General features: G+C 37.5%; 1 protein-coding gene across 13 annotated transcripts in view; it reads right to left on the bottom strand.

The window, feature by feature from the left end:
• YAP1 (Yes1 associated transcriptional regulator) overlaps window positions 1-26,037 on the bottom strand; it is a 117,512-nt gene extending 91,475 nt beyond the window's left edge. For 5 of the 13 annotated variants that reach the window (XM_012770526.2, XM_012770531.2, XM_012770535.2 and 2 more), the window contains exons 1-2: window positions 25,249-26,031; window positions 21,931-22,181 (exon numbers count right to left, since the gene is read on the bottom strand). In XM_012770526.2, the coding sequence (XP_012625980.1) occupies window positions 21,931-22,181; window positions 25,249-25,569 (572 nt within the window). In that variant the 5' untranslated portion in view covers window positions 25,570-26,031. Of the gene's footprint in view, window positions 1-21,930; window positions 22,182-25,248 lie in introns of all 13 variants that reach the window. The other 8 variants (XM_012770528.2, XM_012770533.2, XM_012770538.2 and 5 more) reach the window with 4 other exon arrangements.
• Between the last annotated feature and the right edge of the window lie 415 nt (window positions 26,038-26,452).

The raw sequence follows: 26,452 nt of genomic DNA, 5'->3' as shown, positions 1-26,452 counted from the left end.
GCTATTTTCAGTGTTCAGACAGCTTTACTTACGGACTCTTGATCACAATCTGGAGCCAGAAGGCACCCAAGAGGTCATTCTGTCTCTTCCCAGGCAGAATTGCCAACGCTGTAATGCCCTCTACAAATAACTGTCAGCCTCCACATTTGCTTAGTCTTCTTTACACATCTTAACCATGAAGGCTACTTTATCTCAATCAGGTACTATGAAAGAAATCATTCCTGTTGCTTATCATTCCCAGAAGTCGGAAATTCCAACTACAACAGTTCCATTAAGGAAGCTATAATTAATAAATGACCGTCAATTTGAACTCACTACCATTTTCAGAGTTACCATATAAAAGCAGAGCAACACAAACATAAATGATATCTTTATCAAATTCTAACCCAGCCAGGTGCAGTGGTTCACATCTGTAATCCCAGCACTTTGGGAGGCTAAGGCAGAAGGATTGCTTGAGCCCATGAGTTTGAGACCAGACTGGGTAACACAGTGAGATTCTGTCTCTGTAAAAAATGTTTTAAAAATAGCTGGACATGGTGGTGCATACTTATAATCCTAGCTACCAGGAAGGCTGAGGCAGGAGGATCACTTCAGCCTCGGAGTTCCAGGCTGTAGTGAGTCATGATCATTCCAGCCTGGGTGATAGAGAAAGAAAGGAAAGAAAGGAAAAAAAGGAAAAAAAGGCAAAGAAAGAAAAAAATTCAAGCCCAATGTGTAAGTACTAACAAGTAATTTGTTCAATTAAGACACTGGTTTTCAGATAAAAGACAACTTCTATGTAACCTCTCTTCCTTTAGTGACTATATACTATGTGACCTGCTGTTAGCAATAAACAAAGCCAAGTAATAAAAGACAACATTTATATGGCCTTTTAGAGTTTATGTAGTAGGACTCTCACACACTATCACATATATGTATAAAATAATAAAGGAAACTTAAAATCTATCAGCAGCAGTTGAAGGTTGGGGTTTAGTGCTTGCTAAACCGTGAATATTTCTACATCTGTAAAATGACGATCCATCTATCTCACAGCCTGATAGATGTGTTTGATGATATGGAAGAGTATAAAACAGTCATATCTTGAATCTGAAAAGTCTTTTCAATTCATTCAACTATTTGACAAGTGGATGCATACATCAGAATCACCTGAGTTTTTGAACCAGTCGTTAATTCATCTTTACTGGTGCTATTTCTTTTAAGGAACATGCTAAAGCACCCCAGTTTAATTCAGTAAGTATTTGCGATCACCAAATGAGTATGCAATATAAATGAGATACTACAGTAAATATAGTGTAGTCTATTATTTATCTTAATTCAATCTATACAAAAACTTATTAAAGAACAAAAACAAAAAAAAACAATTTAAAAACCTTTAATGGCTATAAAGAGGCAGCAATAGATTAACAAATTGCTCATGCTTTGGAGTGACAGACCTGAATGGGTGAACTCTGCTAAGTTACTTTACCTCTCCAAAGCAGACCCCTAATCTATAAAACAGGTATCTATAAAGAAGATTAAATGAGATAAAGCCTGGTAAGAGACTTAGCATACATATAAGCAAGTATTCAAGTACTCACTTTAAAGCAGTAATACCAATTATAGCATATAAAACAAATTTTAACATGCTCGAAAGGAAGTTCCTTTAACCCAATTATTAGTCTGAAAACATATTATCACATTAACCACAAATGTTTTTCTCTGAAATTAAATGTAAGTATAAATCACTACCCTGCTCATAAAATATTAACATTCTTCCATACACATGAATGAAGCAACTAATCATCAGCAATCTGCATTACTGCCTATAATGGGTTAAAAAATTCTAAGTTGTATTTGACAATCAAAACAGTCCAAAATTAATAATGATTGTAAAGAATAGATGCTGAAAAATATGGAAAGAGTCTGGCTACACCATGGCTCTGACATCAATGAATAGTTCTTCTCTCAGAAGGCTATAAAAAGCCCTTTTTTTGGCTCTCAGGGACGGTGATTGCCTCTCAGTTTTTGTGCTAACAGAGTAGTACAAATGAGAAACAGCTGGAAGTTAAAGTATCAAATTTATTTCTCTTTTACAGTTTGGTAAATAATACACAATTAGTGATACATTAGTATTTTCTCAAACAGACAAATATTTCTTAAAATCAGTTTGCATTCTTATCATAAGTACAGCCAAAAACTAATCACTGATTCTTTCTCTGGAAAGGCTGGCCCTTGCTTTTCTAACTCTTTCAACCCTAAATATCAACTCCATCTTAATATAGATCCTATAATGTCATTGTTAGAACTTTTACTTTTCATTTTCCTCTACAATATCAGCTAAATCACACAAAGAAAAACATTTCCTCTAAAAATATTCCTCCTATTGCCAACATTACTAAGTATTTTTGCTTAATGGCAGTATTCACATACTAAACTTAGTATATTTTATTCTAAATGAAAACCACTATAAATACAACACTGTCACACTAGAAAATACTTAATTTGGTATTTATATATAGACCTGGGAGTTCACAGGAAATTTATTTTCATAGCATTTCAGAGCTGAAAAAGTTCTTATACATCATATATATATTCCAGTCCACTAATTTTACAAATGAGGAGACCAATGCTCTAGAATTCAGTCAGTAAATCAGCCAGCTAGCCATACTATTAAACATCTATTATACGCCAAGACACTGCTAACTGCTCGAAACATAATGGTAAACCCAATAGACCTTGCAACATCTAGTGGAAGAGACAAGCAATCAACAGCTAAAATTCAAATTAGAGAGTACTGGATTTTTAATCAGATGTAGAATTATTAAACTTACATGCTGTCATTATAAAACCATTCACATATAAAGCAAAGTCAACAGAAGGATATAGAGTAAAACCCTATTCTATCTAATCCTAAACATCTTTCAAATAAACCTCCAATAATTCCAACACAGAAATCTTTTTTTTTCTCCTGAGTTCCTAAGGTAATACTACTTAGGAATTACCACAGTGTTTATCAGTCAACTAGGCAATTTTTTCATGCCACATCTTACTGCTTCATGCACATTTGCCTCCTGAGTACTGGGACTACTACACTGCTCTCAGTCCCAGTCCCATAGCTCCAAACACAGTGCTGACGCTTTCTTTATGAAGACACCAAAACAGAAGAAAATAACTCAATGCTTCTGAAATAATGGGAACAACACTGAAAAGCAGTTCTCAACATCTTTTTGGTGAATATCTGCAATGTATTATCACTATGCTAGGTACATGGGATACAACATCAAGTCCCAAGTGAAAACTTTTACTCCCAATTCAGCGTGGTTAATAATGGAAGGCCAGAAGAGAGGACTCCAAGGCTGACCTGGGGCCAGGAAAAATCTAAGACTAGGGGAATTAACATCTGAGCGGAATCTTGAGGAATTTGTTATTTAAGTAATCCCCCGAAAGGCGGAAGTGGAGCACAAAGGTGAGGCAGGACCTTCAAACAACAGTTCCCAAAGGCCACCATTTAGTGAAACAAATGTCCTAAATCTCAATTTAGTTCACAGAACTAGAAAATTTCTCTCAATTATAACTTCCACAGTTAAGAAACTCACTATTCCACCTAATCTATGAAACTCTAAAGGATTATTCAGGAACTAAGGTGCCATTTTAAAGGCCTAGTAATTTGGGGGACATCCTTAATGATACTGTTCTTTTTAGTCTGTGTTCCTATCATAGGTAGTTTTGTTGGGGGTGGTGGTTCTTGAGTCATAGTAAGTCAGCAAATACTTACTCTTATAGGTAATGCCCATATGAATAGAAAACACTTTAAGTATCCTGGATTATTATAGTCAAGTATTAACACTTTCAAATAATTTGAATTAAAAATTTAACTCAGATTTTAATTCTTATAATAAATTCTGATTTTATCAATTGATGCTTTCTTGAAATAAAAATTATAGGTATTGACAAAAACTAATTTTCTAGTAGTCATTTAAAATTTTCCTGAAACAGTTGGATGTGGTGGCTCACTCCTATAATCCCAGCACTTTGGGAGGCTGAGGCAAGAGGATTGCTTGAGCCTAGGAGTTGGAGATTACAGTGAGCTATGAATAAGCTACTGCACTCCAGCCTGGGCAACAGAGTAAGACCCTATCTCTAAAACAAAAATAATATTTTCCTGAAATTGAATCCAAAACAATGGAAAAATATACATTCGTTTTTTATAGGGACAGAGAACACCATGCAACAATGCCCAAACTTTTTAAGCTATCAGACTATATATAGAAAAGCTGGTATGTTTTAAAAATTTAACACTGAAAAGTGGAAAGGTTGTAAAATTCACAGGTTAAAAGTATCCTGTTTAAGACAAAACCCCTATTAATTTTATCCTGGCAGACTGAAACTCACTGGTTTTCAGTTCACCATGTGCTGATATCTAATCAAATATACTTTCCCAAATTCAGGTAAGCCTACATCATTCTTTGATGACACAACCCCAAATGAGACCATTTTATTTCATTTTCTATCATTATCTAAAAAAACAAAAACCCCTACACAGAAATGAATATTTTCATAGGTAAGCGATAAAGACAACATGAAATCCAAAAATTAAACTGTCCCTAAACACAGATCCCAGATCTAAAGGATGTAATTTCTTTGACAACCCAACATCTGTTTTTATGAGCTTATGGAAAACTGTTAGACAAATTCTGCATTTGATAAGATGATCTAATTTAAATAACTAAAATGGAGTGGGGGCGTGGAAGAATCCTTGTATTCTTAGCCTCTGAACAATTTCCTGAAAACTAAAATACTAGCAGTATATTCTTAAAACTGCTTAATAATCTACCTACTAACAAAGTAGGTGTAGAATGCTTGAAACCCTCTTGCTCTTTAAAAAGTAGGCAATTGATAAAAATTGAAGAGGGTAAACTTTGTACAGCAGTAGTTCTGAACTCACTCCACACAGGCTGCAGGGTGGGGGCTTGAATGACTGTTGGCCTGCAATCACTGACTTGCTCAGCAACTTTGCTATAATAGCTTCAAATTGCAGGCCTGAGGAAATGCTCCATAAATAGCTGCTCTTTTTTTTTTTTGTAAAGCCTCTTCATAGACCCAATACAACTCCACTACCAAAAATGGAGGCATCACCATAGACTTTTTTCTTTTCTTAAATCAAGAGAACAACTAGGGATATACTGCTAATCACGTTACTCATTTTGGGCGTATGAATCACAGTGCTGAAAATCTGATTCACTGTTTAAATTCAACTTTTAGGTGACAAAAAAATTATAATGGATTAAATCAGTTTTGTATAATCACTCCATTACACAAAGAGGAAGTTCCAATTGCTTGTATAGGTCTTTAGAAAAACACATACAAGCTTAGTTTTGAAAATAAATGTTTAAGAATGTCTTCGTTACCTTCCAGTGAAGTAGTGCTCAAGTGTCCATTCACAAGAAAACAAAACCTGGACCCATGTAGTATGATCACAGAAAACATTTTTGAGAAGCAGAAACAACATGAATATAAACAATTATTCTAAAGTCACTACAAGTACTTTCCTCCTGTATTATTTTACCTATATTCTATGTATATAAACATGCATATACATATATAACTTGATAATTCTGATAATTTTCTAGTCAGTAAATTAAAGGAACAGCAAAATTCAAGGAACAGCAAATTAATAAATTCTAATCCATTAGCAATAACAATGAACACTTTTCTCAACTCACACAAACTCAGGGAGGGAAAGAAGGCAACAAAGTAATTAAATGAAACACAGGTACCAGGAAATCCAGGCTTCATTCTGCTACAGTTTTCCATGTGAGTTCATGCTTAATCTAGGGATAGGTAATTTAAGATGAGACAGGTTTTTTGGTAAAATACCAGAGTCAAATTTTAGAGGAAAATTACAATTAAGTGTCAATTAGAATTCATAGTCAGGGAGATAAATGCTAAATTGTAACCAAAAAGGCCATATTCTGTCCATCCCACCAAATGGTCTAAAAATAACCTGATTAATGAAATCTCAAGAGGAAACACCTATCAAATTTATATTAAATTATCCATAAAAATAAGATTTTTACATCTTAACAGTATAAATTGTTTCCTACTGTCATTATGTTCTACTCTCATTTTTTATGCCCAGATGATAATTCCTCTATCATGAACATTATTTAATAAAACTTCCCTTTCAAGTGCGGCTGATTTAAAAACATGGACACAATCATTTGCAGTTCCTTTCATCAAGAGGCACAATCTACTTCCCAAACCCTTAAATCTGGGCTGACCTTATCATTTGCTTCAACCAACAGAATGTGATAGAAAGTAACACTGTACAGTGTCCTCAAGCAGCCCTAAAGCTTCTACCTTCATCCTCTTGGAATGCTCCCAACATGTAAGGAAGCATGGACTAGACAGCTAAATGATGAGAGCTTGTGGAAAGAAAGGCCTAAACTAGGTTGGCACTAAGGCCCCAGACACTTGAGTGTCCTTTTACCCTCCAGCCCCGACATAGCTGCCAGATGCAGTTGTATGAGTGACCCCACACAGTATCAGCAGAAGAGCTGCTTGGCTGAGCCCAACCCAAATAAGAGAATTGTTTTAAGCCACTAATTTGGTGCATAGTCAGTTGTTAATGCAGCAAAGGATAAACAATACACTGAAGGAAAGAATTTGGTTCAACCCTTCCACCTTTCTAAAAAGCCAGAAGTTAAAGACAAGCTGTGTTATAAATGCTTTTAGAAGATTTATAAGGTTAATGAAACTCCATGACAGTAGGGGGGGAAAATAAAGCATGACTGTAATAATGTGAAATATTTCGAACTAAATCAGCCCACAAGAACATATTTGCTATTATTTTCAATGAAACAACTTAAAAAGTCAAATTTAACTTGTCTTTTTTGTGACTTAACATGTGGCAGGGAAAAGCAGCAAATGCCTTTAACCATTATATAGTTTTAAAATATATGTTTTCCTCAGAATGTTTATTATGAAAATTCTGAACATACAGCAAGATTAGAAGAATTTTACAGTTAACATTCATATACACATCACCTAAATTCTACCTATCTACATTATTTTGATGAATTTGTTAAACTAATCAGCTTAACTTTTTTAATACCAAGAAATGATATTAAAATAACATTATGTGGGCACTCCATTTAAAAATGAATATCCTACAAACTTTAAAGAGACAGATGCAGTGTAATATTAATATAGCAACTTCCATTCACTGAGAGATTATTATTACTAGTTTCTGTGCTATGGGTTTAACACGATACCTAATCCTCTTAATAACTATGCTTGGTAAATATTACCATTTATTTTATATGACTTGCCTGAGGTCCTAAAGACAGTAAGAAACAGAACTAAATTTTCAACTCAGATCTTATTAGTTCCAAATCTTTAGATTACTAAAACTTTGACATTAAGGGGAAAAAACAGAGGTATTTGTACCATCTTCATAGATTGGAAGATTTAATAGTGTAAAGATGCCAATTCTTCCAATTTTTCTATAGATTCATTGCCATCTCAAAATTTTAAGAGGTAGAACTTGACAGACCAATTCTAAAATTTATTTGACTACAACAAAGAATGGCCAAGACAGGACAAAATAAAAAAACTTTCTCCACTATCAAGACATATTATATCATGATAGTAATTAAGTCAGTGCTACTGGCACAGGAATAGAAAGAAAACAAAAAGGACAGTAACAGATTTATGTATCTGTCATGGACAGAGGTAAAACTGCTCATCACTGAGGAGCAGACTTTTCAATAAACTGAATGAGATGTCCAAGGTTAGGCTGTAAGAAGCTTGAAAATTCTACCCAGGCCTCTTGAAGTCCCCTCTCTAGGAATCCTCAGCTGCCATTTAAGAAATTCAACTGCCTTGGTTGGGGCTGCACTGCTAGAAAAGTCGCATGTAGGCACTCTGGTGGACAGTCCCAGATTCCACTCACCACACCAAAGCACAAGACCTGTGAGTGAAGCCATTTTTGGATGCAGTCTGACAACTGAATGTTACTGAGACACCTCCACTGATGCTACGTGGAATAGAGTCAAGAATTGTGCCTTGACTAAATTCCTAAGTCACAAAATTGTAAGTTAGAATAAAACTGTTGTTTTAAACCATAAATTTGGGGGTAGTTTGTTATGCAGTAATCGGTAACTGAAAGAGGTAACACATGTAGATGGTAAAACTAAAAATAAGACAAAAGTCAGGACAGTGGTTACCTCTAGATGAAAGGAAAGGGATGCGTTCAGTGAGAGGCACATGGAAGACTTGTAAGGAATCAGCCGTATTATCTTTATTAACCTTGTTAGTGGTTACATGGGTACTTGCATCCTAATCAACATTTAAAATATGTTTTATACATTATTCTATATATTTTTAAATTTTCCATAGATTAAAAAAAGGAGAGACATGAAAGCATATTAGGACAAAGTACATATCTCTAAATAATATGGATAGCAATATTAAGATTCAAAAAACTAATCTCTCAATCATACATCTGCATTTAATGTACATGCTTGTTTTTTTTTTTTAAGATATTATAGAGTCAAGGTCTTGCTCTGCCACCCAGGCTGGAGTACAAATGGCACAATCATAGCTCACTACAACCTCAAACTCCTGGGCTCAAGATATCCTCTACCTCAGCCTCCCAATCAGCTAAAGACTACAGGTGTGTGTCACCATGCCCAACTCATTTTTTTAAAATTACTTTTTGTAGAGATAGGGTCTTGCTATGTTGCCCAGGCTGGTCTTGAACTCCTGGGCTCAAGTGGATCCTCCCACCTAAGGCTGCCAAAGTGCTAGGATTATAGACATGAGCCACCACACCTGGCCATTATCTTTATATAATGTGCTAGTCTGGCACCTTGAAAGGAGAAAGCAAAAGGTTTCCTTAACAAGTCAATCCAAAGAAAGTGAGTGTCCCTTCATATCACCTAAACAGATAACCTTGCAAACCATTAAACCAGTATAACAGGCTAAATGTCTATGTTCCCCCCAAATTCAGTTGCTGATCCCCACATCCCCAATATAATATTTGGAGATGGAACCTTTTGAGGTGATTAGGGTTAGATGAGGCCATAAGGATAGGGTCCTCATGAAGAAATTTCTGTCCTTATAAAAAATAACACAAATGACAACTGAGAGCTCTCACTCCTTCTCCCCTAATGCACAAAAAGAGGTCATGTGAGCACACAAAGAGATGGCAGTCACCTACAAACCAAAAAAGGCCTCAGAATGAAACCCACCTCACCCACACCTTGACCTTAGACATCCTAGCCTCCAAAACTGTGAGAAATAAATTTCTTTTTTAAGCTGCTCAGCCTATAGAATGTTGTTATGGCTGCCCAAGCTAAGATAACCAGTAATAGTGAATGATTTCCATGTGGCTTACCATAAAACAGCAGAGTTGAAATCTTAACAGCGTAATATGTTGCTGTCAACTAAATTTATTTTTGATTACCAGCATTCGTGAAAACTCCTAACTTCCTTCCAAAAGTATATTAAACTCCTAAGTTTAGGTAAAGAATTTTTGACTGCTGTGTGCCACCAAAGCTTTATTAATAAATTTTAAATCCTAGAATGTTTTAAAGACAAAATTCAATTTCCATAGTAACTTATATAATGGTGATAGGCAGAACACTAGGTTTTATAATCTATCTGAATAAATTTTGATTAATAAACAAGTTCTCAAATATTTGGTTTTGGTAATTTAAAATGGACTAAGCCATTTGATTCTGTTTTTCTAAAACTATTTCAAAAGCTTATTTTAAAAATTCTTTAAATTTCTGAAAGTAGATACATTTCAATCAAACTATTTCCCTATGCAACTTTAAAAAGTCAAAAATTATGTATTATATCAAATTTTACTATTAATTCAATTTTGGCAGTGATAAAACATAAATAATCAATGTATGAAAAGGGTTTATATTCACTTCTCATAATTCTAATAAGTTCACTTGGTAAACAAATGAACAGTAAGCTAAATTTAAGTAGTACCGGGTAACAAAATGAAAACAATCACTTTCAACCAGCGTTTTCTGATAAATAATACTGTCAAAAAGTAGCAAAGAAAAAAAGTAAACAGGTGCTAACTTCAAAATAAACCTTTTTAAAATGTATACAGTATACAACTGTATTTGGTTCATATAATGCACTATCCTTACTTCTACACAATTTGTTTCAAACAATGAATAAAGCCAAGCCATTTATTGCTTGTTCAAGTGTTTTGATACAAGAACTGTCTAAAAAGTGAAAAAAAAAAAAAATGCCCAAAGTCAGAGTGCAGAGTTAACTATGATTAACAGTATCAAAAGAAGACTCTTAAAATGCAATCTCATTCAGAGTGGGAGAGGGGGGAGCAAGTCCTTTGGTGTTACCAGAAAACCTTTTGGCAACTCTGTCTCTGACTTTTCACCTCCTCTATCCTCACAATCACACTGAGCTGAAAATGCTGATTCCATAAACATGACTTGAGTACTGTCTCTTCTCTTGGGTCCTTTGCACCTACCACCTCATTATTTTCCCCCAGAACTCCCACAGTTATCTGCTCACTGGGATCACTTTTACAAGAACAGAATTTTATTGCTTATTCATTTAATTCTAAAGCAGTCAGATATTCACTGTCCATGGAATAATCTTGTAACACCCTAGAGTGAAACTATTGTTAATTTATATCCAGAAAACCAGTAGTACCCTTTTTTAATAGTTCCAGTTATTTAAGTTTAAGATTAATCTCAAAGTCATAAAATTAACTTTAGAATACACAAAGTAAATACCCTAGTTAGCATGCTTTTTAGCACAAAATGAGCATATATAATTTATCATCCAAAGTGGGATATTTTTAAGACTGAAAAGAGCAACAATGATTATGCAGTTTTGAAAAGAGCAATAACAATATGCAGAAACTACAGGCATCAACCAGGGTGACTACTAACCAATTGACTCTGAAATAATGAGCAGTCTAGGTGATGGCATCTGCCAATAAATATATCTAGAGCTACTCATATAACGCTGAACAAAGAGTGCAAGATCTATCTTTACTGAGCTTGTAGTCAGTTATTAGTGAGCCTGAACAGTGAGAGACAGTTAGCAATGATAAGGCAAACAAGATGACTTATAGTGGAGTTCTGAGACCCATCCAGTCAGTCCCTTAAGACTGACATATTAATTTTGTTCCATTCCAGAGAGTGGAACCCAGCAAACTCTTTAAACAATACAATGCCTGCTACATAGAACCACTACATAGGTGTTTATAAAATAAAAAGAACACTAATCACACACAGTGAGTTCAAAGAAAATAACAGAAGGGCAGGCAGAAAGAAATCATATCATAGCAAGCAACTCAACACACATCATCCAGAACGAAGTGGGTCTTTTTTTGAGAAAAAACACCCAGTGTTTGAGGGAGGAAAGGGAGTTAACCTACTGATAAGCTGTGTGAATTCTTATCTGTAGTATTATGGGAACTACCTCAAAACCGAAGAAAAGACAGGTACACAAAGGGCATACTTTGTCCTCCAATTCAGAGGACAATGACACTTACATATCATTGTGAAGAAACAGTGACTATTTTCTCACCCATAAGAAGAGATTTTTACTAGTCCTAACAGGAAAGTTTGTACATCCTCCAGCTGGGAGGGGTTAAAAGTGATCCTATTACATCATTTGGAGCCCATCCAAACTGCATGATTTTAGAAACATAACCTATATGGGTCTGAACATGTGTAGAGGAAAAACAGAAACATCTGTATTTGGACATCACTTCACTAGTTTTTTTAATCTTTAAAAAAAAGTTATCCAGGAGAGCTTGGTAAATTTTAACTGTGACTCTGTAAGAGATAAGGGTTTTCTGAGAACCTGCCTGAGAACCAGGCAGGTTCTCAGAAGTCTCCGCTCATTTCTAACTTTAGCACTTTAACATGCTTCCATATTTTACATGTTTAAGATATATTGATTCTGTTCCACTCTTCACACCATTCAATATTTTAATGCCTTCTATGATTCACAAGTATTCACTTCTTTGGTAGCATTTAACACTCTTCTCTGGTTGCTAACAGAATGCTCCAATCTGGTATGCTTTGGTCATTAAAAATTTTATGCAGTTTTAAAAGGTTTGCTTCCTCTTTTTCCCTAACAGATATTCCATATGTAACGACTTTTTACCTAAATAAGGAAGAGATTGCTGAAAAAGCAGACCTGGAGAAATTCAACTTGAGATCAAAAACAACAAAGGGTCCTAACACATCTCATTTAGCATCTATGGGTGAATGTATTTTAACCTAAACCCAGTCTTCATGAAATTCTAACTTAGTCCCTAAAAACACTTACATGTACCATACTACAGTATATAGGGGGGAAAATAATATTCTGTGACATCGACAATGGCCTATTAAAGACTGAGCATAGACAACTTTTCTGAGCTATCTATTAAAAGAGCATTTGCAAGGAAAAGAAGCAACCTAAACTGAGACAAAACCCAGTTTATATGCTTCTTGGGGTTAACCTATGCAAGTATATTTACAACTACTGAATCAACTGAGATATGCATATTTTTCCTACCATCTGTACTGATGAGAGAAAGAAAAAGGAAACAGAAAGAGAGAAGAGAAGGGAATGCTGCTAATTCTATAAGGCTGTTTTACTTTAAAGCCCTAATTTTTAAAGCTGCACATACTAGACAAGAATTCTGAAATGGTACACAAACAGAAATATCTCCACTATCATATATAAGAATAGGAATTATGTTTCCAGTCTTTCTGCCCCTTCAAATTTTTTCAGAATCCAAGACCTCTGAACAAAATTCACACACTGTCCAATCAATGCAAACCACCTCACGTTAAAGTCTATAGTTCTTCTTTAAGAAAATCTAACATGTAAAAATGTAGTGTAAAACTGACACTAATGGGGATAAATATACTTGAATTAATCATCTGCCTTGTAAAAGCATTTACTTAAGGATTTAGTAAAAAGGGATCTTGTAACATACAAGTCAAATCACATGAAATTGCTAACAGTAACTGGGGCTTAGAAAACCGATAACTTTATATAGTCACAGCCTGATAATCATAATTATAAATTTAATTCATAAAAAATCAGCTTACATATAACTTTTTAAAAACCTATTACATACCCCTCAGCCCAGTCCAAGCGGAAGATGGGATTTAGGTTTCAGAGAAACAGATCCAGAGCTTCTGGATTCAGACACTTGCCATAGCCAAGAGCAGAGATGAAGCCTAACTCTGTTCAGCCCTAGAACACTGGTAAGTCAGTCTTAACACCCATCACCACTGATGCTCTCTAGAGAGACTAGCAGATTTTTCTTCTACGAAAACTGGCCCCTATAAGAGGAAATTACTAAGATACTGACAGGTAGGGTCCCCCCTATAACTTTAGGGCTTGGTCTCTGTTGTATTATTCTCCAGTGAAGCCCACTTAAACAATGAAAGCAGAAGAAAATTTAAAAAAGAAATACCTCATATAATATTCTCAGAGAGAGATTACTACATCCATGACATAAGAACAGCATGTTATTAAAAATAACAAACAATGAGCTCAGAAAAGAGCCACTGGAAATTAAGAATGATAAATGGCTTTTTGAAAAAATAATATCAACTAAAAAATTAAAAGTTAAAGTTGAAGGGATCTCCCAGAAAGCATAAAAAAGGCTAAATGAAGTGAAATAGTAGGACAAGATAAGAAAATTAAAGAGTTATTTTGACTAGCAAAAATTCCAGAAAAAGAGAACAGATAAAACAGACTGCAAAAAATCACCCAGGAATTAATAAAAGAAATGTTTTCCAGGACTGTCCTTCACCCCTTTAGGGCAACTGTACTGCAAAACTTTAAGGGGCATCATTCATATTGAACACTGAGTTTCCAGATCATGCATTCTTTACAATGAATTTTAAAAGGCCCACACCCAGGCATATCATGAAATCAGACCTGCAAAGATAAAGAACAAAATACTAAAAACCCTAAGAGAAGCAAATTGGACTTACTCAATTAGAAAACTGGAAGCTAGAATAAAATGGAGAAAAGGCTTCAAAATTCCAAGAGAAAATAATCTTAAATTCTACAACCAAACTACCCATTAAATGTTAACAGACGAAGATATTTTTAGACACCTCCCATGCACCCTTTTTCTCAGCAAATTTCTGAGGGATGACCAAATTCTTAAGAGCAAATCAAGAATGAAAAAAATAGAGTATCCAACCAGGAAAAATGATGCAGGGACTCCCCAAGACAGAGCCAAGGATGTCATAGTATGACAACTCTAAAACAAGTCTAGCCCAGTGCGGGAAGACAAAAGGACTCAGGGATGCCTCCAAGGGGCAAAAAAGCAACAGAAATACAAATGGAAACAAACAAACAAGGCAATTAATAATTGCCTAACAAGAAAATATGAAAGTTGCTGAGAAAGCCATAGTATATCACATGGCTCAGCTGTGGGTAAAACCTAAATAGTCAAAATAATGTAAAAATATTTTAAAAATTATATTATTCAGAGAAGATAAAAGGAAGATTTGAGGAGTGAAGAAAATTCAAGAAATAGCAGTGTAACATATTTTATAGAGTTTTTCTAAGTATTAAGGGAAAATACATCTAAAAGGAGTTTAAAGTGTTTCCCTCTGGAGGATGCAAGCCAGATATCAAGAAAAGCAGGCTACTGCTCTTTTTCTTTATATATCTTATAGTATTAAGGAATTTTCTAAATTGATGTATATGTTACTGCCCTAAAAATTAAATTTCAAAACATGTTTGTACATGAGGCTATGAAAACAAGCATCTTCAAACTCCTCTCACTGGTAGACTCTGGTGCTTCCTCGCCTACTTCCTTCTCTCCTGAACTTTCCAATTCTAATAAATGTTACTTTTATAATAAAAGGCATATACCTTATTAAAAGAAATCCATTAAGTCAGATGCAGTCGCCCCTTATCCTTAGGCGATACATTCCAAGAACCCTAGTCTATGCCTGCAACTGTGGATACTACCAAACTCTATATATACTATGTCTTTTTTTTTTCTTCTAAATACTATGTCTTTCTGATGACCAAGATGGCTAATAAGTGATCACTGGGCAGGTAAACAGTGTGGATGATTCATGTCCCAGACTGGATGGCACAAGATTTCACATACTACTCGGAAGAGCGCACAATTTAAAACATATGAATTGTTTATATCAGGAATTTTCCATTTAATATTTTCATACTGCAGTTGACCACACATAACTGAAATCTCAGAAAGCAAAACCATGAATGTCATGGGGGAACTACTATATATGAAGAAAGGAGAGTGAGGGGAGAATGGTTTTGTAAACATAAAACAAGAGAACCCCACATTCATGTCTTGTACAGAAAATTAAAAAATCCCCATCTTGTCTCACCTTCTAGATGGTAGGGTTTACTTTCATTCCAAAAGCCTGTTCCATATTACAGTCACATCAGGGTATGTGAGAAGTTGAATTTCAAACAACTTTCTATCTCACATTTGATTTAGTCAAAGCACACAGTAGCACTCTAAAGGGGCTGTCTTTACCAAATCAAATAGTCCAAAGTAAGTTTTCGTGTGTGTATTGAAAGGCACATCTCTCTAAACACATTTACTAGACAAATGAAGCCCTTAGTTAGCCCCAAACAAACCTCCTCCCCCATTTCGGTTAAGTAAGCAATTGCAAGAGGAAGAAGGAAATGTCCCTTCACCTGACACCCCCCAAATCAGGACCCAGATGAAGAATTTGAAGTCTAGTGACTAACATTATCCCAAGAAGAAATAAAGATGCAAATTAACAGCACTAACCACAAATAAAGTGTTAAAAATATTTGGTGGAAGAAAACCTGAATAACAGATACTCCCCTGGGCATTATGTTATTAATTTGTAACATCACTCAGAGAAACAACAGCTTATCACTTGGCGTGTTAAAGATTATGATTCTTCTCTTGCTAAGAGCCAAAGGAGGATAAAACTACTGACCATTTTCCTTGTCTAGCATATTAATGGGGGGGGGGGGAAGGACCGTTGTGATTTATAGCAAACTTCTTTCTTTGCTTTTAGAAGGGGTCAAGGCCTAAGTAAATAAAAGTGCTTCCACCATGGCAGTACTTGTTCCCAGGAAACTTGGTGCTACAGTACTTGAGCAACCAGAACCATGAAGCAATTCTTCATAAAAACAGCAACAACCCTTTCATGACCTGAAGTTCTGATTAATCCTAGAATCAGAAGCCCTTTTTGTAAGAACTGCATCACTTAGAAACCACAGTTATAGAACCGCACAGCTCTTTTAAGACCTCCTTTTATACAATGCTACTCATCTATTATTAAACTCTCAAGCAATAATTAATGGCTAAATTATGCTATTACAGAAGGTAGCAAATTAAGTTTGAATAATCTTAAATCTTAACAACTGATTTTTTTTTTTTTTTTTTTTTTTTGAGACAGAGTCTCACTTTGTTGTCCAGGCTAGAGTGAGTGCCATGGCGTCAGCCTAGCTCACAGCAACCTCAAACTCCTGGGCTTGAGTGATCCTTCTGCCTCAGCCCCCCGAGTAGCTGGGACTACAGGCATGCGCCACCATGCCCGGCTAATTTTTTATATATATATCAGTTGGCCAATTAATTTCTTTCTATTTATAGTAGAGACGGGGTCTCGCTCTTGCTCAGGCTGGTTTTGAACTCCTGACCTCGAGCAATCCGCCCGCCTCGGCCTCCCAAGAGCTAGGATTACAGGCGTGAGCCACAGCGCCCGGCCTTTAACAACTGATTTTTAAAATGACTTCATTTTGATTTTGTCCTAAGCCTAAACTTCAATATACATTTTGGCAACTAAAAGGTTGGGTTTAGCATTTACCTCTCCCCCAAAACTCTAAGGTAAAGGCAATGCAGAATCATGACAGCATTTTAGGATGCTAAAGTACATTATTTTTCTAACTACAAAATAAAATATTTCTTTATATTACAAAAGGGGATTGATCTCAGGGTTTTAAAGTTTTTTGTTTTTTTTTTTAAGTTTCAACTATTCAAATACTACCTAGGGTTTTTTGTTTGTTTAAATGGTTAACATGAGGCTTTTTAGAAGTATTTCTGAATGTTTTTATTTTTTTGCTTTTTAAAGAGTCCTCTCAAAATTCAACTTGAAGAATGTTACTATTAGAATAAAATTAGCCTATCATCTTGCAGCCAATGGAGTTTGCTGCAATTAAATAGCCAGTTTCTTAATTATCTTAGTTCACACTAAAAATATTCAGTATTTTCCGTAGGGAATAAGTTAATTTCCATGTTCTATTTACTGTTTCACATCTACTGTCTTCCAACTGTTTTTCCTCTGTTGAATACAGTCCTCCAGAGTTTTTCTCCCTAAATCACTGTGGTACAGCATGCCATTCTTCCCTGGGATGCCCACCCACTGAGCAGAAACAAGCCTTTTTTTTTTTTTGAGAGCTGAGAGCATACTTTTATCTTCTCACTCCTCTCAAGCTCAATAGCAAGACAAACAGGCAGGGACTGGCCCTCCCCTCAGATAGGGAAATACTTTGTGACTGCAATTTGAACTTTTTTTGTTTGGGTGGGTGAGTGGGATGTGTGTGTATATGTGTTCGAAACTTAACATTTAAGGGCAAAATCGCAAGCTTTTTCATTCATAAGGGAAAATCATTTGGGTTATACTTGATATAACAAGAAATGGCAGTCTTATTTCTTATGAAACTATTCCTGTTTAAATCATCTCATCTTTATTATGGTAACAACATACACTGTAAGCATTTACAGTTTTCTACTGGGCAAGGGTTTGAGAGGGGAAGCATAAGATCAAACTGGAACAAGAAACTTAATTCATCTCCTTTAATTCATACATTTCTGAGGTAACTAATCAGGGCAATGGAGCATCCATTTCTAAAAAACATATGTAGCAGAAAAAAAACTACAGCAATCAATTACATCTGCAAGGGAAGTTCATTTAATGTTAGAATATAGCTAAGTTTTATGCCATGCAATGTCAAAAGTCTCTGAAAAAATATCCTTAAACTTTATAAAGTTTTATAAAGATAAAAAATATCTTTAAACTGGGATCAAGATACTCAATTTAACTCTTAATCAAATGATAGCCACAAGAAACCTTGAATCTTCACAGACTAAAAAGGCTGAGGCCAGTTATTCAGAAAATGTTAAATAATGGAAATGAAACAAAACTATCCTTTAAAAATTATTAGAAGAACATTATCAAAACAATGCAAATCGTTGGATCAGATTCCTTAAATCAAATTTTAAGGTCCAACCCGGTACATTATGTGTAACGAGGTCTTTGTAGGTTGTCATAGTTACAAGGTATCGGATTCAATAAAATAATATGACAAGTAAAAACACTCCTTGTAACCAGGGATATTATAGAATACTAATTCAGGAAGTTATTCAGCAGCTTATAAAGAAATAGGAAGTTGTTGACCAACTACTTGAAGAACTATTTCCTGTAGGAAAACTATAAGACAGCTGAAGAAGGCAATAATTCACAGAGTCACCAAGAGAATAAAAGCTCAATGTACTCTATGTTTAAGAAATTAGTTTCAAACAGTAAATTCAGTAGAACACTTATTATATGTAGTATGTGATGACTAAGCCTTTTTTATGTACTTCAAAATCATCCCACAGCTTGAATATGTATCGTTGATAAATGTAGCTAATACCATACCATACCATATTATTTGCCAAAATAAAATATAAGTCTTCTCCAGAGTATCTCTGACCTATGGAGGGCTTTAAAAATACCAATGATTGCCTGCTTGTAATCCTTCCGTAATTATGCTGCCTTGAAACTAGAGGATGGGCCAACTGACTTCAAAAAACTTATTCATCTATGGTCACAAGGCAATAATTAGTTGTTTCCAAAGTCAACATTTTTAAGTTTTCTATCTGATTACATCACCTTGCATGTTTAGACCATTTATAGCCAGAGTTTTTCGTGTCAAATATAAATCTCAATAGGTTATTAACATATACTTTGTGACTTAATAGTTCATTCCAACAAATACCTAAAGAGATGTATTAAAATATGATATTTCACTGTGGAAATGATTGTAAAGTATACAACTAGTTTAAATCTTCATTCTACATCTAGCTGGCAACAACTCTTCTTTAGACACGAGAAGAAAATACAAGAAGAAAAAGTGTCAATTGCCAACAGTCTGATTTTAAAACATTAAAACTAGGTAAAAATGAATTTTGACAGTAACAACTTGGTACCACATAAGCTTAGTTTATCATCTTTGACTCATAGTCGGGATATTAATCTCACTTATCCACAGAGTACACACAAAAAAGTTGTTTATGACGACATACTACCTATAACATCATGGTAGTAGCTAACAACTAGAGAAGGTGAACTAATGTTGTTTTATTAACATTTCCACGAATTGCATTATTGTTTATAAGCAGATATTCTTTAGAAGGATATGAAATTTTATAAGCCCACAGCACCCATCTTCCATATCCAATGCTCAGGGGCCCTCTATGCAATCCCTGACAGGTACCAACTAATACATGACTTCATCTGCTTTTAATGACCAAGATTTACTTCTCTGGGAAAATCCTTCTAAGTTCTGAAAAGTTTGATATAAAAAAAGTCTTCCATGGAATCAAAACTTCTCACATGTCTTATACTACAAAAAGATTAATCTTACATTCACATGAGAGTCTCAGAAGTACTGAAAGAACAAGTATATCTTCTCTCTTCCCTTTCCAGTTTTTTCTTTTCCAGTAAACTTCTCAGCCCTTCAACTAATTCTCATATGACATAATTCTTATTTTGGCCTGGTTTACCTTCCTTACAGGCCCACAGGTGACTGGGGTGAATGAGGTGAGTAGGGTGTGTGTGCACACCCTTCATTAATCCATCTATATATTAATACCTTTATAAGGGAAACCTTTCTTTTCAAAAGAAGAATCATTGGAAACTTAAAAAAATAAACACGACTTTATCAGTATCTGTGTGGGACTGGTTCGAAGACCTCGTGCAGATACTAAAATCCTCAGCTGCTGAAGTCTCTTATATAAAATGGCATGGTATTTGCATATGACCTATGTGCATACTCCCATATACTTTTAAATCACCTCTAGATTATGTATAACAATTAAGTAAATGCTATGTAAATAATTGTTATACTGTATTGTTTAGGGAATGACAAGAAATAATGACATTGTTTACTACAGATATAATTTTTTTTTTTCAAATAGTTTCAATCAGCGGCCAGTTGAATCCAGAGATGTAGAACCTATAGATACAGAGGGGCAACTGAATATTTATTTCAGCTCAAAAAAGATCACTCATTCGAAATAATCAAAATGCAGGCAGGTGTCACCTACAGGCAATTATTACAAGTTACAAAAGACTAAGATGAAGAACGTAAATGTTGCTCTGTGCTCTTTAACCTTAAACTTTTTGCCACAGCATCAACCAAAGAAAGAAGGCAAGCAGGCTATTAAGCTGTTTAAAAATCTCCCCAGGTCAGCAAGTGACCCAGCAGGGAGAGGTTCAAAAAAGTGCAGCCTTTCTTTTTCTTCCTAACAACCTGGTTTGTTTCTACTCCTTTCCCCTTCAAGACACATCCCTCACAGCTAGAAGCTCTTTCAATCATTTACTTTGGATGTGGGATTGAGAACAAATGATCTTGCTCATGCAGATGAGTTTGCCAGACTTGTGTGTACTTTCCAGTCTCAGGCCCTTTATTGTTCTGGTTGAAACCTGACTCTTTGAAATGGATACCAGGACACCAAAAAATGAATTTTAAAAAGTAGAAAAAGCTGCAGGAAAGAAGCAGAAAACTATAGAAACTTTTCAAGATCAAACCTTTTCCTCTGCTCTTCTAAATAAGCCTGTCACAAAATTTTCTTACATTATAAAATAACCTATCTTGAAAGATAATCAATATAAAACACATATAAGACTCACGCAACAAAACATCACTAGTAATTGTATTATCGGACCTAATAAATAAAATGTTACATCTGCCTTAGGAGTAGATTGTTGAGACAGATCTGAATAAACACTTGAATTGTTTTTCACTTTATGATCTCAACCCTATTAAATACTATTAAGTGAGCATTTGTAAGACATCAACTTCAGTCTATAATAATTAGTTTTAGACAACATTTTGTATACACTTGATCCAAACAAGTCAGATAAAATTAAGGTCTTATCTACGATTTCAAAATTAGAGGAGATAACATTCTATTTAGGTCTTTTCAGCTTAATGTAATTTTGCCATTTTGTTAAAGACAAAAGGCCCATGAAAATGAACAACATGATGGCCCTCTTTGTGTTTTTCAAAAAGAGATTCTGTTTTGAAGAGCTGCTAGTTTGTAAAGAAGTTTACCACTGGGTGTATATCAAACCTAAAAATTTATATTCCTTTCTTTACACTTTGATTAAAAAAACTGATAAATCACAAACTGCAACTAAAGTGCTTATCATTTCACAATTTAAAATACTGTAAAATTCAACTCCCAGAAAAATCTTATTTTGTAGTTCTTCTCTACCAATAAAATATTTATTTCAAAAGATGTAAGTAGCACCATACATATTTCATAAGACAATGCCAGTCCTATAACTCTCAGAATTTTAAAATTTTTATGGTATTCTTTTTCTTTTGCCAGGCTGATTAACAGGTTTGGCACAAACTCAAAATGAGACTATCCAAACTGCCTCAAAAGAAAAGATTATAAAAAGAGTCTATTTTAATTGAACCAAGAATCAATTAGGCTTTCAAAATATTACCCATGTTAAAAAAGGTATTTAGGTTATGTCAAACTGGAAAAAATTATAAAAGATATAACTGAGCTTAACATCAATATTGAGTAAAATATAAAAATAAATGATATTCTATATCTTAACAGCACTTTACTGTTTTCCAATACACATTTTTCTTAGATAACTATTACCCACCATTCTTTTCACTTACTTTAAGAAGTATCTCTGACCAGAAGATGTCTTTGCCATCTCCCAGCCTGCGGGCAAAGGCACATCATCAGGTATCTCAAAAGAAGACTGTCGAAGATGTTGAGCTGCAGGTGTGGCTGCTGGGCCAGAAACTACTCCAGTGGGGTTCAGCGTCCCAGGAGAAACAGCTCCCAACTGCAGGGAAGCTGGGGAGGAATGAGCTCGAACATGCTGTGGAGTCAAGGCTCCTGCAGTGCCTGCATCAGTACTGGCCTATTAGGAATATTAAAATGAAAATTTTAAAAAGAAATCTTTTTAGAGAGAGTGCCTTTAAATTTAAATTTCCCAGATAAATTTCATCACAACCAAGTATCTAAGTACCAAAGGCACATTTCAATATTTAATAGTTGACACTGGGGAACACAGGTTTTCAAATGAATACTTTTAATTGTATGTAACTTTAATATATGGTTTTTATAAACATTTACAATTTTATTGATGGACAGACCATGTAAATGAATTTCTACCTACTGCACATTAGACATGCCTTCTACATCTTTAAAAAGCAACTAATACAGAATGAATAAAACATTCCTAATGTTTTTATAATAAAGGTAGAATTTTAAAATCTAATTTCTAAAAGGTCAAGGCAGTATGGGTGCTTTTTCAAATTCTAAAATGTTTCAGGTATAACTATAACCCAAAGAGGAACTATGTATTTTTAACTAGATTTTAAACAATGTTTAAAATCTACAACAAGCCCTAGAAGAAATGAGCCCTTGTTATTCTTTCTTACTATGAACTATAGCAATCATCACAAGTTATACAACTTTTAATGAAAGCAAAAGATACAGAACTGCCCAAATGTTCTCAAAAGCCATCTTATTAATGGAATGAAAAACCAACCATATCTTTGCATCTAGAAGATAAAGATGTTAACAGTTCAATTACAATATAACTTAAAAACTTACAAACATTTGCAACTATGTAATAGAAAAAATTGTGAGTACCAGTCCAAGGTGGGTGGCTAGTGTGGCACTGAACAAATATCTTAACTTCCATGTTCCTCAGTTTTTTCATTTGTAAAATAGATTTTTTCATGATGGAAAAAATGTGTATCAAAGAATTTAAAACCATTAGTGTGTGAACAATAGGTTTTTCAACCCAGATGCATAATCTTCACAATCTAACATAATTTTTTAAATTTCTTGATTAGAAGTAGGGTTTGATTATCAAAAAATGAGAACTTCTTAGATTCATAAGGCGAATAAAGGAAACTGGAAGGAATCAGTAGTCATTTATGCCTTAAAGTCATGTACATTTCTGAGTGTCCAATCAGAATTAAATTTCCAACCAGAGTAAGTATGATTTAGGCAATCACTGGCAGAAATAAAAGTTAAACTTACAGATGCACAACACTTAGTTAAAAATCGTATTAAAAACAAACAAAACTTTTTATAGATTATGAATATATGAATTTGCAAATTGCTGGATATAAATTTTTATGTAATTATTTGCTTGAAGAGTAAATACACTTTTAAGTTGCAATTCTTTTTGGCTGACAGATGCCACAAAACAGCGAATTCAATCTCCTATGTGTATTTTGCTTTCAAAACATATTAAGTAACTAACTAGTAGCATAGCTGTGTAGTCTGTAGGGTGCATGCCAACATACATTTACCCGTAATGAGTCCATAAACCCACTTCCAAGGGTAAGAGAAAGAAGCATACCCGAATCTACTTCTTACAAATTGAAGTGTTTAGGCAAGCAGCTAAATTGTTTTTCCTTCCTCCTCCTTAACCCGGGTTTTGTCATCAGGTTAAGTGAGCTCTTCTGAGTTCCCAAACCCGCTGGTCTGCTACAGAAGAATATACAACAGGCCTGCAAATAGGAGGGGGAATCGGAGTGGGGGTGCTAATTCTTCTTTCCACTCAAGTTACAGCCCGAGTGGGCTAACTACATTGCAGTATTTGGAAAGCCAATTCACTTTTGGGCAAATTTCCTATGCTGAAGTTTAGCCTGAAGCAAGTTCTTAAAAAAAAAAAAAAAAGAAAAAGAAAAAGAGAACCCTTAAGTAAATAAATCCACTGGGACCTATCGGAATGTTAACACTTTCATAATAAATAGTTTCACTTCAATGCTGAATCAAGTTGGCAAAATAACCAAACGTTGTGTATGTGGAAAAGCAGCCATGTTCATATCCTCAATAAGAATTAAAAAGCAATGGCGATCCTAGAATTAGTCATCGCTTCCCAAACATTAACTTTTAATCACAGTTGAACTAGGCAGGACTGGCCTATGAGTCAACCTGCAGTGTATTATCAAAGGCTTGTGTTAAAACCTTGGTGCTGTAAAGCGCAACTCAGTTCCTGTGCAACGTACAGATGTGGCTAATTCAAAAGCGATTTCAGCAGACTGTAAGTAATAGTCTACAGTTGGGGAAACCAACACGCGAACCTACTAAGTTTGATAAGAGCGAGCCTGCCCGAGTTCCAGGGCACTGGGGACGCGCGGGAGTGAAAGAACTCCATAAACAACTTCCAGGAAAGTCTGGGCAGGGGAAGCCCGAATCCTGTATTCCGAAAGCGCCAGGCCGCGAGGAAAATAAATGCTTACAGGAGGAGGAGGGGGAGGAGGCAGAGGGAAGGAGGAAGGCTGGGGGACAGAGAGGGGGAGGGGGGAGGGGGAGGAGGGGATAGGGCGGAGGGGGGAGGGGGAAAGAGCAAGAAACTAAATGGACCGGTTCAACCCCCACCCCTAATCAACACTGGAAAACAAGAGAACAATTATTTGACTCCCCAGGAGGCTGAAGTGGACCGAGAGGCCCAGAAGGAAAGGGGGCCAAGGGCTCAACTTCACACACCCCGCCGCCGCTGGCAACTCACCCACACACAAATGCCAGAGGCCCCCCTCCCCCTTCCCGGCCCAGCCCGAGCGGGAGCGAAGGTGCGGAGCGCGGAGGCGCGCGCATTGTGCGAGCCCACCGCGGCCCCGGCCCGACTCTCCCCACCCCCTTCCTTCCTCCCACCCCCCCACTCCCGCCAACCTCCCGGGAACCCCGGGAAGAAAGGAAGAATGGGAAAGTACGCCCCCCGGGGCTGCAACCGCAGAGAGAAACTCCAAGAGGAAAAACAAATCTCGGCCCCGGACTCCGGGAGAAGTGGGGAGCCGGGAGCCGCGGCCGCCCCCAGTTCCTCCACTTCCCCGCGAGAGCCCCCGGCCCCGCCAGAGCCCCCGGAACCCCCTCCCCTGGTCGGGGCTGATGGCCGCGACGCCCGAGCGCCACCCGCCCCTGGGGCCTGCCCGACGGGGAAGGGGGGCGAGGGGCGGCGAAGTTACCTGCCGGGAGTGGGATTTGGGCTCCGGCGGCTTGAAGAAAGAGTCGGGCAGCTTCCGGAGCCTCATGGGCACGGTCTGGGGCACGTTGGCCGTCTTGGGGTTCATGACGGCGTTGAAGAGAGCCTCCAGGTCGGTCTCCGAGTCCCCCCGGACGTGCACGATCTGGTGCCCGGCGGGGGGTGCCTGTGGCGCCGCCTGGGACGCCGGGGGTGCGGGCTGCCCGGGCCCGGACGGCGGGCCCTGCCCCTGGGGGGTCTGCGCGGGCGGCTGCCCTTGGCCCTGGGGGGCCGGCTGAGGCGGCTGCTGCTGCCCCGGATCCATGGCTTCTGCCTCCCCGGACGCGCACCCCCTGACCAGGCGGGCGAGGGCTCCGCCCGGACGCCCCGGCTCGACGGGTCGAGATGGGAGAAGAGGCGAGGGCGGCGGGCCGGGTGGCGCCGGGCGGCGGGAGCGGCGCTCTCCTCGCTCTCAGGGCCGGGGGGCTGCGCCGCGGCCCCGCATCCCCCGCCCCAGCGCCTCCGCCCCCGCCCTGCGCCCCGGCTCCGCTGGTCTGGCGGCGGCGCCTCGGGAGGGGCTGCGGGAGACGCGGACCTGCGGCGCCGCCGGAGAACTTTTCTCCTTCCACTCCCCTGACGGAGGCCGGACAGCTAGTTGCCTTTCCCCTCCCCCTTTCCCTTTTATTTCCTTTTCTTGTTCCTTCCTTCCTCCCTTTCTTTTCCCTGGCGGCGGCTGCGCCCGACTGAGACAGAAACTCGCCTCAGACGCCAAAACTAAAGTTGAGAGAACCGCCCGCCCGGGCCGCTCGCCGGCTCCGCCTCCTCCCAGCTCTTCCTTCCTCTGCGGGCCCGCCCGCACCGAATCTGCGGCCGGCCGCGGAGGGAAACTTTTCGCTGCAAGTTACTGCATTCCTGCAGACTCCCGGCCTGCAGCGCCTCTGCGGGCCGCACGTGACCCGCTCGCCCGGGCTGCCGAGCTCCCTCCGCCCGCGCTCCGCCGGGCAGGGGCCGGGTGCGTGCCTGCTGCTCCGGGCGGCCGCCGCTCCGACAAGTGCTGGGACCAAGCTGGGTCAGAACTCGGGTCTGCGGAGCGCGCGGCCGCCCGTGGCCGCAGGAAGTCCCCCCGCCCCCCGGCGCCCGGGAAAGGCTCTTCCAGCCGCCCGGACGCGCGGAACGGCCGAGGCCGGCAGCAGTCGGGAGAGGACGGG

The sequence above is a fragment of the Microcebus murinus genome, chromosome 4 (genome assembly GCF_040939455.1).
Source record: "Microcebus murinus isolate Inina chromosome 4, M.murinus_Inina_mat1.0, whole genome shotgun sequence".
Taxonomy (NCBI): domain Eukaryota; kingdom Metazoa; phylum Chordata; class Mammalia; order Primates; family Cheirogaleidae; genus Microcebus; species Microcebus murinus.
Note: the sequence above shows the minus strand (reverse complement) of the source record. Positions and strands in the feature narration are given on the sequence as shown.